Below are 15,478 nucleotides of genomic sequence, written 5' to 3' on the forward strand. Positions count from 1 at the left end.
CGATTTAAAAAAACAATCTACTTCATTATTAGATCTGCATTTTAGGATGGTAACTGTTTTATTTCATTTCAATTATTCGCAATATTTGATTTATTTCAGATCAATGATTTTTTAGGAGCTTTTGCTATATGAACACATTTTTTGCAGGTATATGTTATCCGTTCAATCGATAGGCTCGGAATTTAATTGTAGATTCGCTGTATTAATGCAGATAGTCCGAAATGTCACCACGTAAATGAAGTATTGGCCAAAAATTAAAGCAGCTTTAAAAAACTCGATTTTCGATTTATTCGAGTACAGTAGAACTTCGTTAATCCGAACTAATATAAATCGGGATGAGTCGGATTTATAGTGAAAAACTTGTACTAGCGGACTAGTTTATTTTAAACAATTTAATGTATACAAAGTGTATTGTATGCTACTAACTAATATTAAAGAAACATGTAATTTTTATTTAAGAATTTTTTGATTCATCAAAAAAGCGCTTTCTTTTAATCTTTGCAACACTAAAATTTAATTTAAAGAAATGGCGTTTTCATTTTTTACAGTCTTTAAAAATATTGATTTCTTTTTGTTTTGTAACCCACTTTATCGAACTACTGTTGTATCTAGTTTAAACTAGTTAAATCTGGCTGACATCGAATTAGGGTGTTGAATATTATCAACTCCGTTGCCGATGTTTTTATAGGCTGCCCTTGGAAATCAAACCCAAAAGTCGTAATATTAAAGGTGTATTTATTTTCTATGCAATAACTCAAAGGAAACTCAACATAGAACCACTATTTTAGTTTACCAATAAAATAATACGACCTTAATCCAAAATAATACTAAAAACTTATACTTTAATTTACCAGACCTTCAAGTGGCTAAAAATAGAATGTTTACTTGGTGAAAACCGTAGCGAGAGTCCCCCTCTTAAACCCACGACCCAGTCTAAAGCTCTATGCCGACTGAAAACAAAACATATAAAAGTATTTTGCGCGCCTTGCGTCTTTGGACCAAGCATAATGATGTCATTGTTGTGCTTTTATTTTAATCTCATTTATGAATAACATAGAGCATACATTAAAATTCGGATTACAATATACATCATTATTAGTTTTTTTTTCAATATGGATTACTGGAGATTCAGATTAAAGAGGCTCTACTCTGCATGTAATTTTTTAATTACCTCCAGACAGCTGTTCAGCATTGAAAGTATTAGCTTGTGAATAATTTGAGGATTCAAATGTTTCCATGCTAAATCGTATTTTCTTGGTATTTAATATTTGCCATAAATTTTCTATTGGATTTAAATCCGGAAAGTGCGACGGCCACTTCAAAACCTATATTGCTTTCTTGCCTAAACCAAGGTTTGAAGTATTTGAAAGATTGTTTTAAAGGTATTATTTCTTTAAAATAACTGTTCCTCCAAAATCTCTCTATTAATTATTCAATGTAATGGACCTATACCTGAAATCTCTGAAAAATCGCCCCAAATTATTTGATTCTTCGGTATTCAAACAAATAACATTTTCACCACATTATTAGATGCAGTCATAGCATTTAGACTGAACAATATGTACAGTACAAGGAACTTAAACACCGTTATATACAGGGTGAGTCATTAATATTGCACCAAAATTTAAGAGTGTATTGCTATAAATGCTTCACTGGGGAGAAATAGGGCGTTGAAATTTTAATTTGATTTTTAATTTTTCTAAATAATTTGAAAGTAAACGAGAATAACCATATGAAATTATTCTTGCAGTAAGTTTAACAGAGATTTTAAAAAGGTCCAAAGGAAGAAGTCTGATGTTCCGGCGATCCGGAGGGTCAATTCAAATCTCCAAAACGAGAGATCACTCGACCTGACAATTGGTGTCTGAAAAAGTTCATCGTTGCCCGAGATCTGTGGACGTCCTGTTGGAATCAACAATGATCGAGACTCGGTACAGCAACTTGCGGCAAAAAAACTGATTTAGCATCTGCCTGTAAGGCTCACCAATTACGTCCAATAATTTTTTTATTGCAAATGCAACATTAAACATTCACTTTCAGGGGATGCAATGGCTCTTTATACATTTGACGTGGATTCTCTTTGTCTCAGAAATGCAAATTTTGTTTGTTAACATAGCCACTTAAGTGGAAATGAACTTCCTCGGACATCATGATGTTTCACATGAAATAATCCTCTTCTTGCACTAAGTTTAACAGACTATGGCAATAAGTTAACCTTGTCCTATGGTCAGGAGGCAGTAATTGGAGAATCATAAAGGTCAAAGCACAGTGATATTTAACGCCATATGTGAAAATGGCAACCATTCAAATTATGACATTACTTTGGCGCTACATGTTAGTATCCAACCCTAAAACCATATTGGCATCTTGTAAACAAGTTATTATTTTCAAAGTATGAAGTTATAAGCTTTCTTCAAAGACTCTGATATTTTAGGTAAAATAGAAATTGGCCTGTAGTTTGAAGGGTCTTCTTTATCCCCGGATTAACAATAGATGTGTTTTTTGCCTATTAAACTCTCTCTCAAGACATGGATTTACTTACTCCATCAGTGCTGTTTTTATTTTTTAGATAATCAATAAGCTTTCTTGCCATAAGAATCCAGGAAGGATGCTTTTCATTTTACATTCCTCACATGTAGAAAAGCATCTGATGAATGTCATGTGAGGCGTCGAAATTAACTTCAGGTATCTCCCTCACAAGATTTGCAATTTTGATTGGATTTTTGGAAGAATTCATAATCCTATCATTAGCGTCTTTTTTTGACTTGTTGATTGCTGCCACATAACTAATGTTTTTAAGCACCTCTCCATCACCTGATCGATTATAAATTATGACAATCTCACTTAGTACACATAAATATTAAGAACATTAAAAAGACCAGGACTTTCATTTAATAGAAAGGATAAATGGTTGGTCTAATGCTGCTTATTTCCGTTACTAAAGTTCCAACTAATGTAATATAAATCAAAAAGATGTATACTCTGAAACTGTGACTCTAAAATGACTTTATTGATGTAATGGTCATATAAAAACGTACTAGCTTAAATGTTGGTTCTGTATAGTAACAGCTCCTAAAATCCATCCAATAACAAACGAAATGTTTATGATCCTAAAACGAAACGTTCATTTTGTTCCATCATATAAGTTTTAAGACTCATAAGACGATAATTTTTTTGTCCTAAGGCGTGTGAAAGGGTGACCGAACGAATGATGAACGGTGTGCATTAATTAAGATTAGTATTTAGTTAAGATTATAAGTTTTATCCGTGTTCTTTGTATTTTTGTTTGACCCCAAGACTGAAATATAGTTTTTCAATAATAATTATAAAACCGCAACCGAGTTATAGTTGTTACTCAGTTCTTCAATAATACTAACCTTTAAAATGTAGCTTTTTGCACTCCTAGTTTGCCACAGGGGTAATTCTGATGTGATATTCTAATTACTATTTTTTAACCGTTGAAGAATAAAATAGTAATAATGGTCAAAAGGGTCAGGATGTAAGTATTTTTTTTATTATTTGATTTTCAGGCATGCTATTGTTTATCAAATATACCCTACCGAAGGTACATATTATGTAAAAATCTATTTATTTAATCACTAATTGTATCAAAACTATTGTTATTTATTTGAACGAACGTGACTGTAATTTTATATTAATATTATTATTATTATGGTTTTAAGATTATTTTTACGTATAAAAAAATGTGTATATTGTGATTTTATTATTGAATTAATGGCGTGTTCAGCTCAGTGTGTAGGAATTTACAATCATCGGCTAAATAAATACATTTAATTAGTAGTAGATGCAGGCTTTTATTTGTAACAATATTTCAAGAGAGCTATAGCGTGACAAATTTCTGGAATACCGCATGCAAGAAAAGTGTAAAGCCTTAAATAAATGATAAAAAACTTAAAACTCGAAGAAATTCAAATAACAAATGATAAATATTTCTCTGCTAAGGCCCATAAGATTTTCAGGTTATTAATGCCTAATAAGTTTAAAACTGGAGTTCATAAATTTCTAGTGACTGTTTTAAATTATATTAGACAGTTTCTTATATAGCCATCCTTTAGCACATGTAATAAATCAGTAGTTTGCTGAGTAGTTTGCAAATCAATGTCCGGCAGAACCGAATAGTTCCAAATCCGTGGATAGGGAGACGAGGACTGACGGAATGGCCCGCACGATTACCTGATCTGATATCATTAGACTTTTTTTTATGGGAATACGTCAAACTATTATCTACAAAACTAAACCCCTTGAATTGAATTACAGTTTGAGTCGTAATATAGAATTTTTATTGAGTAACAGGGTTACTTTGCTACTAACGTGAATCGACCTGAAATGGGTTAATAAAATATGAAGCAATTTTTTAAGATTACAATTTATATTAAATTGATTACATAAAGCAGTACATAAAACATTGAAAACTGAATGTCATTTTACAGAAATATAAAAAATATATTATGAAATGGCATCGTTATTGCAAATATATGGGACAAAACTTAATACACATACACCACAATAAACACTATTTAAAAATATACTTGATTTAGAGCTAGTAGAATGACTCTGCCCTCAAACGGTTTAGTAATAATAAGCTTTTATTACTAGTTCTGTCTACAGCTACATAATGTACAACAGACTTCCAAAATTGCTTTTGAACTTTTATAAATCATGCACTACTTTATAATTTGTATTGCGATTTTTCTTTCGTATATATTTGCCTTATATATCTAAATTGAATGTTTTGTACTTGCGTTTTTCAATCAATAATTTGCTCGTCGAACATGCAAAAAAATAACAATAAAAAAAATATACCACCACAACAAATATCGCAGTTTTTTGGATTGTTTTAAAAAAACATGACATAAACCAAACACTAAAAGGGGTTTGAAAAAAAATGCATTTCACAGAGTACCGGAATAGAGAATAACAAATTCTATCACAATACACAATATATTATAAAAATTGAGGTAGTCGCAGTTTCTAGTTTTTGTCTTCTTATATATTTTTTTGTCACTACGTTGTACTCTGATCGTGCCGCCATTCTTCGACTCTTAAAACTTTTTTTTTCAATTTAAATTCCACTGTCTAATATACTAATATCACCAAAGCGCCAATTTTGTTTAGCCTAAAAGTTTTGTATATACAACCGTACCTATTTGTCTTTTAAATCACAGCCCGAAAAATTTCACTTTTTTTTCACCTAAACTTTGTGTTACCCCTTTCTAAAAAAAATTTAGAAGCTATTAAACAGTAGAATTTTTCCTATCTAATGGCTTAACTTTTATGCTTAATCAATAATTGTTAAAGATTATCTGTGGTCGCAATTAATACCAACCGAGGTTTTGATTGTAGTATGAACGTCGAACCACTCCGAAATCTTAGATTTTATAAATACTTAGTATTATAATTTGAAAATGTAAATGTCCCAAGTTCGTAAATATGAACAAAGGAGGTTATTCAATTCTTTGCAAGTATTTTTTAACATCGTACACTTAAAATAAATGTGAATAACGAAGAAAAAAAGGGAAGCAATATAATGGAGAAAATCCATTTTCGGCCATTAAGTTGGCAGCAGACGATTTTGATTTACTTAATAAGGCCAATTGTTTAAATTTAAAGCCAATTAGTTTAGTTTTTATAACATATATGTACTTACAGTATTGGACATAATACAGAGACTCGCGTTATACTGAACACACTGTCTAGTGAACTATTCTAAATAGTGAACAGACATTTTTTCCTTAATGTATTCTGTCAAGTGAACAAATTGATTCTCGAAATAGTAAACCCAATAGTTTTATTAGGTAAACAAACAAGTTAAGACAAGAAAAACATATTAAACGGTTTGTTTCTTTTCGGGCAATTACTTTTCTTTAGTATTTGGGTGCAGTAGGTCGCGTCACGCCGCCAGAATAATTATGGCAAAAATTAGAAAGCATTTAACCCTAAGCGATAAAGCCAAAATATTAGAAGAATTAAAGAAAGGTGTCGGAGTGACCGTTTTGTCTAGACAATATGGTGTTGCTAAATTCACTATATGCGCGATTCGTCACAGAAGGATAAAGATTTTGAAACGAGTCAACAATACTTTCACAGGACCTGGAAAAGCGAAAACTTTGAGACATTCAGAGTGTCCTAGAATGAAAAAAGCTTTATTATATAAGTGGTTCTTAAAAACAAGGGAGAGAAATTTTCCGGTAACTGGTTTAATGATCCAAGAGAAGGCCAAGTTACTTCACAGTCAATACAAGAAATCTTCTTTTAATGCGAGCAGTGATTGGATGCAAAAGTATAAAAAACGTTTTGGAATACGCTTCCTAATGATTTCAGGAGAAGATTTCAAGAGCTTGTTGAATCTTTTAAAAGAACTTTACGCCTAAAAATAAATGAGCTTCAGCTAACAAAAGAACAGATTTACAGTGCCGATGAAACTGGTTTGTATTGGAAACTTCTGCCCGGAAAGACATATGTAGCTCGCGAAGAAAAAACTGCCCCAGGTAGGAAAACCGAGAAACAAAGAGTGACTTTTCTAGCATGCACAAACGCGGCAGGTACTCACAAAGTTAAACCATTAATTATTGGGAAAGCAAAAAATCCACGTTCGTTTCGAAATGTTAACTGTCCCGTCCATTATAGAAACTCCAAAACTGCTTGGATGACGGCAGCAATTTTCAAAGAATGGTTTCACCGAATGTTTATTCCTGAGGTAAGTTTTGTCATAGGAAGACGTTTTAAATTTTACCATCTTTGTATCTCGAGATTTAGAAAAAATGGTTTCAGTCCTTTTGGACTACGATTTTTACAGATTTACGCCCTTTTTTTATTCCTTTTAAGAATTTAAACTGCACATTATTCTAGCATTTGTTCTTGTCTTAGGTTACGGAATTCCTACAGAGCCAAAACCTTCCAGTTAAAGCCATGCTTTTGTTGGACAACGCAGCAAGCCATCCACCTGCAGAACAGCTAATAAGTGATGATGGTTCCATTTTCACTGTTTATATGCCACCTAACGTAACTCCGCTAATCCAGCCAATGGACCAAAACGCTATTCGTCTGACAAAACTATTTTATCGAAAAAATTTGTTATCACAAATTATTGGAACTAACCAGGATATCGGAGATGCTCTAAAACATATTTCTTTAAAGGGCGCCATTCTAAATTTGGCTTTGGCGTGGAGAAATTTAAGGCCTGAAGTTATAGAAAAATGCTGCCATAATTTACTTTCACCATTAGCCGACGAAGTTGACGATGAGGAAGATAACATCCCCTTAAGTGTTTTACGGAGCCGAATAAGAAATGAAGACATTGACACAGTGAGATCAGAAATCATTACTTTATTGCAGACTTTTAATCCAGAAGTTCATATTCAACCTATTGATGTAGACGATTGGAATAAAGATAACTTACCTGACACAAAAGAAACTAATGGCCAAAGTGAAAGTGATGGAAACGATCAAGATGAGGGAGTACAAGAAGAAATGGTAGTAAATAAGGAACGAGTGACAACAATTCGGCAATAAAGTCGATTCACAACATCCTTCAATGGGCCGAAGAAAATTAAGATAAAGTGGAATATTCTAGTATACTCGTTTTACAAAACTTAAGGAATACGATGGTGCAAACAGGACTAAAAACAAAAAGGCAAACAAAAATTACTTGAAAAAATAGATTAGATTGCTGTTTTTTTATTTTATTTTAATTACATATGTAATATTTTTTCTGTTTCGCATTAATAAAGTTAGTTTTCTAAAGACAAACGTTGCTTTAATAAGTACATTAAAAAAAAATTGACAGAGTGAACAAATCGATATAGTGAACTGGATGTGCATTTATTAGTTCACTATATCGCGAGTCTACTGTAGTTGGAACAAATTTAATTTTCACCAAAAAATGGGAAGAATTATTATCAAGGGAGGATTCGTTAAAGTGACATTCCGAGAAGACTTTAAAAACGCAAATAACGTAAAAACGTAATTAAAAGCAATTGTGTAACGAATTATAAAAACCTTTAAAATGGCTCAGAAAAAACTGCGAGTCGGGATAAAAAAATTAGAGATGTATGTATTGGAGCTATATATACATTTGCAGCCAATGATATAGAACTTAAAAACTTACAGAGGCATGGAATAGCAGCATTGACAGAAATTAAAACATTTAATTGAATCTATGCCATAAAGCACAATATTGATATCACACCAAGTAAAAAAAAGATTTTTAGTAGATGAAGGATTTCCAAAATAAAGATAATTTAATCTATTTTTTTTTCTTAAGCTGGTAACCTTGGATTCAATAAAACATTTATCTAAGCAGTGATTACACCAAGGGTCATCGATTTATATGCAGTGAATTTTTTATATTGTCAGTGAATCGAAATATCTATTGATACCTTCAAAATGTTTTTCTTGTATTGGTTTAAGCTTCAATATAAAAAAATATCTAGAAATGGTTATGATTTACCCATTTCTGTTTTTTTTTTCTTAAATTTGTACGGTTTGCAGGAAGTAAAAATAAATATTGGATGCCTTTAATATATTGTTAAAATACATTTTAAGAGGATTCGTTTTAGTTCCAACCATTTGTCCAATACTCATATTCGACATACTTTTAAAAAGAAGTAAGTTGTCTTTTTAGTTAATGTTTTTATTAAATTAAAGCGTTTCCAGGTATAAAACAAGGGCATTTCTAAAACCCTGATATTGTCTTTTCCAATATATAATTTTATTAAAGTATTTGGTACATGGAATCCAAATTAGCACCAATACAGGTTTTTTGCTCCATATTTTGCCTACTACTGGCTATTGAAGTGGCATGGCATTTTTTGACCCCAATGTTGGGCTAAGTAATTTTTGGTTCATTACAGAAATTTATTTCATATTTTGGGAAATAATTGAAATTGTGTGTAAGACAACTTCTCATAACTAAATATTCAAAGTTTTAGTATTTTTTGTTTAATAGATCAGGTTTTTCAGAAGATTTACTTAAAAATGAAGAGTTTTGTTACATACCTAAAATGATGTTTCATAATAATAAAACTCACTGAAAATTGTCACTAGTAAACAATCATTTTGGCACAAGTGTCTCTTGGTATATTTTCTTTAGTAATTTGGATGTGCTGAATCCGAAAATCAGGTCTATTTTGTCTTATCAGGTCAACTTTTCAAGATATTGCGAAAAAATTACTTTGTAGCAGCATGGTTGTGTGTTGTGTTAAAGTGATGATTATAGCTACTTTAACATGTCTCAATCGTTAATAAAAGTTATAAATACATTTCTTGAAGAGTCTAAATATCGCATATATTATGACCAGAAAATACATAAAAAAATTGTAATACTTCCAAAACAGCAATTATAGGGCTTAAACATAATTCTGGTTAAAAAAAAAAGAAATCTAGTTATTTAATCCTTGCATTCAAGAAGGGGTGTATCCTGGAATTTCCAAGCATAGTGAAACAATATCAGAACTTCAACAATTATTATCGGATTAATTTGATATTTGATTGAATACGTTAAAAAATACATGTTTTATTAACTTTTGATTCAAATGTTTAGGTTTTTGCAGTTTCAATTTCACAGAATGATGGAAATCACTTCAAACCCCATGTGTTTTTTTTTATTCAGGAAAAAAAATGTCATGGTTTGTCGGTGTATATTGCAATCAAGAGTGATATTATTGATTAAAATTTTTGTCATTACTTATTAGAGTTACTTATTTTATTGAGTATTACGTCAGTTATAGTAAAAACCAATATAGAAAATACTATCTCACACGCTCAAAAATTTAAAAAAAGAAGAAAATAGACGCAATATATTAAAAACAAAACCTGATAAGAATATTATTTTCGGAATCAGCGACCCCAATATACCCTAGAAAACATATTCACAGCTTTACGTCAAACATAATTTTTTTTTGTACGCCAGTGATTATTACTCCACACTTCATTTAAATTTAAATAACTAAGAATTGAATAACCCAACTTAACCTTCTTCGTAAAATTTGGAGTATTTTCTTGTGGATTTACAATAAAATCCCTTTACATTCACGCATTACTAATAATGGAAAATAAGATGGTAAAAAAGGATTTCCTTTTACGAAGAAATTGTATGAATGTTTACCCCCTGCTGCGAAAGTTCCGCTTTGACCCGTCTTGCGATGTGTGACCTGGTGTGTTTGCGTAAGTGGTCTTTCCTGTAAAAACCTGAAAAAATATAAACTTAAAAACGAAGCCATAAAAAAGTTTAATATCAAGCATTTTATAATTAGAAGACTTATATTTTATATGGTATCTCTTCATATAATATCTAACATTAAACGTCTAATGCTTCATACATTACTTTTCAAAAGTTCAATCAGGTATTTCAAAGTTTCTGGTACAGGAATGCTTATTAATAAAGAAGATACATCGAAAGAAACAAGAAATTCATCTTTATTTAAAATTAAATTATTGGCTTTATGAAATGAACTATTGACTGAACACTTATAAGGAAATTTTAATATCTCAGATTGCTTTACCAAAAACTTTGAAATGTTTTTGAAACCGTCATCTCTACACTATTATTTAATGTGTATATAAACGGTATAATGTCAGTGATGAAGGAAACTGAAGTTTAGTGCTTGACACTTAAAATACACCAAGCAAATTGTAACTTTGGTCTCTTATGTAAATGTAATGATAAAATTAAAAATACAGAATGTATCAAATACCTAGGAGTTTACTGAAACTCAGAGAAACTTAAATGAAACTTAGATGAAACTTTTTATTGGAAAACACAAATTAAATATGTAACAGATAAAGTAAGAAAGCTTATTTTTAAATTTTATGAATTAAGAAATATTTTATCATTGCAAACATTAAAATCAGTTTATTTTGCCTTAATTGATTCAATTTTAAGCTATGGTTTGGTTGTCTGGGGAAGTGCGGGTAGCACTGTTTTATCTAAATTAAAAATAACACAGAAATGGATAATTAAAAATAGGATTTTTGAGAACAGATCTTGTCTTCAAGGAAAGCGACCTGCTTTGACTTGAACAACTTCATATTAAGGCAACTATAAGGTTAATGCTTAAATCATCATTTTATAAAAAAACAAATTGATCATGGGCTAAATACAGTATTTTAAATACTATAATGCATCTATAAACAAAGAGGCATTGCCAGTATGATTATCTTTTTGTTATTGGTTAGGTGAGTTTGTATATTATGTAATAAGTGATGTTAGCCTGTAAGAGATTATTACACATAATTGTATTGTATTTTTCATAGATTTCTCGTGATTATGTAGTAATCATTAGTAACTCTAATAAAGAATAAAGTTGGAGATCCTATAGTGGAGACAATTATTGGTCTCTTGTTATTGCCAGATTTATGGATTGTTGGAAAACAATCATATAATTTTGGAATTATTGTGTTCGAATATTGTAGCTTAAACTTATTTGAAGCAAAAAACTTGTCGCGGAAATGAGCCTCGTAAAAATGATTTTATTGCAAAAATCGTTGACGTCTTTGGGATCCAATTGCAAAAACTACGGCCTTGTCTTTTAGCTCTTGTGCAACTTGAATCTTGTAACGATGTAGACCTAAATCTTTTTTCAAAGTTCGTCACGTTAAAGCTCAAATTTGCGAATTTTTAACCGAACGACCTAGACGTTCCCGTACTTTTGCTTTGATATCTTGCACAGATCCGGTGGTTTCGAATTTATGCAATATAAACCGAATAACATAAACAAGTTTGGGATAAAAATAGTAGCAAATAAAGACATGCCACCAAACTATCTTTTTGTATAAAGGTCTCCGAGGAAGATATTTGATCTTCCGGCTGACCACCGACAAAGTCCCGATGCTCACTTATTCTCCTAAATTCTTACCTTTTCCACACTCGGTACAGACGTGCCTTTTCTCCCCCGAATGAATAACAAAATGCAAAGTGAGCTGCTCCTTCCGCTTGAATGCTTTAAGACAAACCGAGCATACGAACGGCCTCTCCGGATTATGGCTCTGTTTGTGTCTTGTTAAGTGGTCTTTGCGTTTTAGGGCTGCCCCGCAAATGTCGCATACGAACCGTCGCTCCATGTTGTGCCCCATCAAATGTTGCTCGAGTAGATCGCGTTCCGGGAGCGCCATGTGACACTCGGGACAACAGTAGAGGGTTGATCCGTCTAGGGCGGTCGAAAGACGGATTTCACCTGTATTAGAAAATAATAAATAATACGTCGTTTTTTATTAGATATATTTACTGAAACTGGGAGTTTTTTTAAATGCACAGAGACTGAACCTTGAACCCTGAGCAGGCCCAGTTGTCCAGTCTTGTGAAACTAATGATTGACATAGAACTTTCATGGTATACATGACTAAATTAATACGATCGATGTCCTGAATTTCCATCTGCTAAAGTCCACCAGAATTCAGTGATTTATTGAATAACTGAATATGAGGGCCATTGTATATTGACATAAGGAAAAAGGGATACTATTAGGGTCAGAAGAAAGACGGTGTGAAATTTATTAAATATGTCATTCGCATTAATTTTCCAACTTGTAGAAAGAACCCTAATATTAGGGACAAGACAGTGCACATTTCAACCAGGTAATGGTTGCAGTTCAACAGACCTTTTACCAATTTTAAAATATCTGAGCCTTGATAGTCAGTTTTGTAAACTTGTTGCAAGTTATCTACAGAGTAAAAACCAAAAGGATAATGCCGAAGTTTCTGATTCTGAGCAAGTGTCCTTTGAGGTTCTCCAGGGATCAATTTTCACTTTTCGCACTTTACACATTCAATTTTCCCAAATATATTTGTATGCAAATTATATACGATATATTTGGGAAACTGTAGACCAACTGAACCAAGATCTAGATGCTCTTCTTGGAGTATCTCAGAAGCATTGCTAATATCTCAATCCTTCTTAAGATGTTGCTTTTTCGTAGAACTCGGTCACAAATTTGAATTTGGTTGACATTCATTTAACTTAATTATAACAGACTAGTTATTACTGATTCCGCAAAGAACTTACGGCTAATTTAGGTAATAATTTAACGTATATTGAGCACGTAAGTATGTGTATAAGGCGGGCCTTTGCTAATTTAAAACTGTTATTTAAATATAAACATTTACTTGGGCATTATCTTTGAAAAAAAATTATTTGCGACTCGTTACAACTCTCTCATTTTAATTTTGCGTGTATGGTTTATAGTCCATGTATACAAAAGAATAAATATCGCCTTCAACCCCTACAGAACCACTGTGTAAGATTGATTCGAGGTCTGTGTAATCGAGAGTACCAGCTAAATTAAGGGATTTGTCCATCTTGGGGATAGGGATTTTTTCAATTTGTTCACTAATATATATAAATCTTGGAAAGTGCTCTATTAATGGGTTCCGTTTAAGTCTCCTTGATTCATTGCTTAATGCAATTGAAAGATTTCCTCCAAAAATATCAGTAGGTCTTCTCTAAATTGCAACATGACCAAATGAAAATCACCTGGTTTTTAATCCAGATTTATTAAAAGTGTGTTTCTTTTTTCATTATTTTTGTCTTATTTCTTATGTGTGTTTTTTAATAATAATTTTTCTCTTAATGCTTTAAATTTCTATAATAAAATATTGATTAAATTTCCTCCTGGAATGACTGACTAACAAAATTTATCTCAACGGTGATTTTTAACGTTGTTTTTTAAGAACCTTCAACCAGAAATCAATTTCCTTTTATGCTTAAAAGTAATAAAAATATTTACATATTCCTTTAATGGAAATCATTGTTATTTATAAGTTATTTATTCCAGTTATGATTTTCATTCGGTTTACACGAGCTTAGAATAGACAAGAGAAGTAGGTAAGTATCTTGATTATTTGTAACGAAAATTATAGTTTCACTCTCAAATACATAATCTAGATCTTCGCGAAACAGAATCAATAATAATCCCATTTCACAGAAGTTCTATTTTTGAAAGATAATAGAACTCTTTTAAAAAATATATTAAAGTTTACATTGATCGATTTGTATAGAGTATCATATAGGATATTGGTGTAGTCTGTCTAAAGTAAAATCAGATGTTAAAATGAGATGTTATCTGATAAAATCAGGGTTAAGTAGTTACATAGAATAATATGGTGGCCATATTTGCTACTTAGCTTTTTGGTGCCTATACTTGGTTCAGTAGAATAGCTATTAAGTTGGTGTTATTTATTTTTGATAATATTATTGTATCTGTTTAAACTTAGCTTTAGAGAGCCATTATTATTATTAATAGACTGTGGAGAAAAAGGAAGAAAATGGCTCACGATGTCAGTGGTTTTTTCACTTACTAAAAATGATGCATGGAATATGACAGATACCGGACCTTTGTGCGACTAGGAAATCACTAGTACTGACATATTTTTTAAATAAATAAATGAGTGATAATATGGAATCTGCTTTTAATAGTGAAGCCCTCCTATTGACACCATTTTGCCAGTTTTGCTGCACGTGGTAAGTGTTTTGTCTTATAAAAGTAGTTTCATTTAGTGGTATTAGGTTCTGAGTATTTTAGTTTAATAAAGGCGTTGTTTTTATTGGTTTGTCAATAAAATATCCGTAACAAAGATTTTTCTTGGACCATTAATTTGCTTTTAATATGGATCTCTTGCCGCTGCTATTATGGAACCGGATTTCAAGATTAGTACGTAATCGAAGGCATAGTGCTGAAACTGAAAATGCTGAGCTCCACTGTAAACATACGAAATGTACAAAAAAAAAACTTCTCACCAGGCTTAGGTTTTGGCTTCTTTTCCTTTTCCGGCTTCTTCTTCTTTTTCTTCTTAACAGGCGGTGGGTTATTGTGAATGTGAGCGGTGTTTATGGTACTTAAACTACCCGAGGCATTACCGCCCCCATGAATATTTGATAGATTGTTAACATTGCTTAAATCATTATTTGGCTGAACGACGTCCTTTTTTAAAGATTCGGCGGAATACTTCAAGAATTCTTGTAGGCTCAAAGGAAATCCATTACTCGGAAGTTGAGATAGGTAGTCGACGACGGAGGGGCTAGACGTCGGGAAATTCTGCCACGGACCGGCCGATACTGGCGGATTTTGGATCGGATCCGAATGTTCCTTACGTCGGATTTTATTTTCGGTTAATTCCTTATCCAGGGCGGTGCGGAGGTGTAGGAAGTCTAAGTTTTGCTGGTCGAGCGTTTGCCTTTTAGAGGTGGAAGTTTGCGCGTACAAGTTTTGGGAGTTGAGGTAGTTCGTGTTACTTTTTGAGACGGCGAGCAGTTGTTGCTGGGCAGTGGCATGGTGGTGTTGCGTAAATGAGGGAATACCGTTTGCGGTATACCTGTAATAAAAACGTTTAAATTTTAAAACTCTTCACTTGTATAGTTCTGATTAAGAAGTTAGTGAACTGAAAAATTACTTAATAATGACCAACTTTACTATGTTTAAGAGGGAACACTGTTTGCGGTGTACCTGTAATGAAAATATATTTT

The 15,478-nt window shown here is 32.0% G+C and overlaps 2 protein-coding genes across 9 annotated transcripts in view; one reads left to right on the forward strand and one right to left on the reverse strand.

Moving 5' to 3' along the window:
- Positions 1-4,369: 4,369 nt before the first annotated feature.
- LOC126744895 (zinc finger protein 37-like) overlaps positions 4,370-15,478 on the reverse strand; it is a 44,209-nt gene continuing 33,100 nt past the window's right edge. For all 8 annotated transcript variants that reach the window (XM_050452481.1, XM_050452482.1, XM_050452477.1 and 5 more), the window contains 3 exons: positions 14,753-15,327; positions 11,877-12,194; positions 4,370-10,209 (listed from right to left, as the gene is read on the reverse strand). In XM_050452481.1, coding sequence (XP_050308438.1) covers positions 10,100-10,209; positions 11,877-12,194; positions 14,753-15,327 — 1,003 coding nt within the window. In that variant the 3' untranslated portion in view covers positions 4,370-10,099. The remainder of the gene's footprint in view (positions 10,210-11,876; positions 12,195-14,752; positions 15,328-15,478) is intronic.
- Positions 6,577-7,533, forward strand: LOC126744898 (jerky protein homolog-like). The gene is made up of 2 exons (XM_050452486.1): positions 6,577-6,718; positions 6,889-7,533. The coding sequence occupies exons 1-2, from the start codon at positions 6,668-6,670 to the stop codon at positions 7,531-7,533; spliced, it is 696 nt and encodes a 231-aa protein (XP_050308443.1). The 5' UTR covers positions 6,577-6,667.

The sequence above is a fragment of the Anthonomus grandis genome, chromosome 15 (genome assembly GCF_022605725.1).
Source record: "Anthonomus grandis grandis chromosome 15, icAntGran1.3, whole genome shotgun sequence".
Classification (NCBI taxonomy): Eukaryota; Metazoa; Arthropoda; class Insecta; order Coleoptera; family Curculionidae; genus Anthonomus; species Anthonomus grandis.

Excerpts from the sequence above, each read along its gene's own strand:
- LOC126744898 (XM_050452486.1), top strand. The coding sequence starts at position 6,668 with ATGACGGCAGCAATTTTCAAAGAATGGTTTCACCGAATGTTTATTCCT. Across the intron at positions 6,719-6,888 it reads ACCGAATGTTTATTCCTGAG|GTTACGGAATTCCTACAGAG; the intron begins GTAAGTTTTGTC and ends TTCTTGTCTTAG.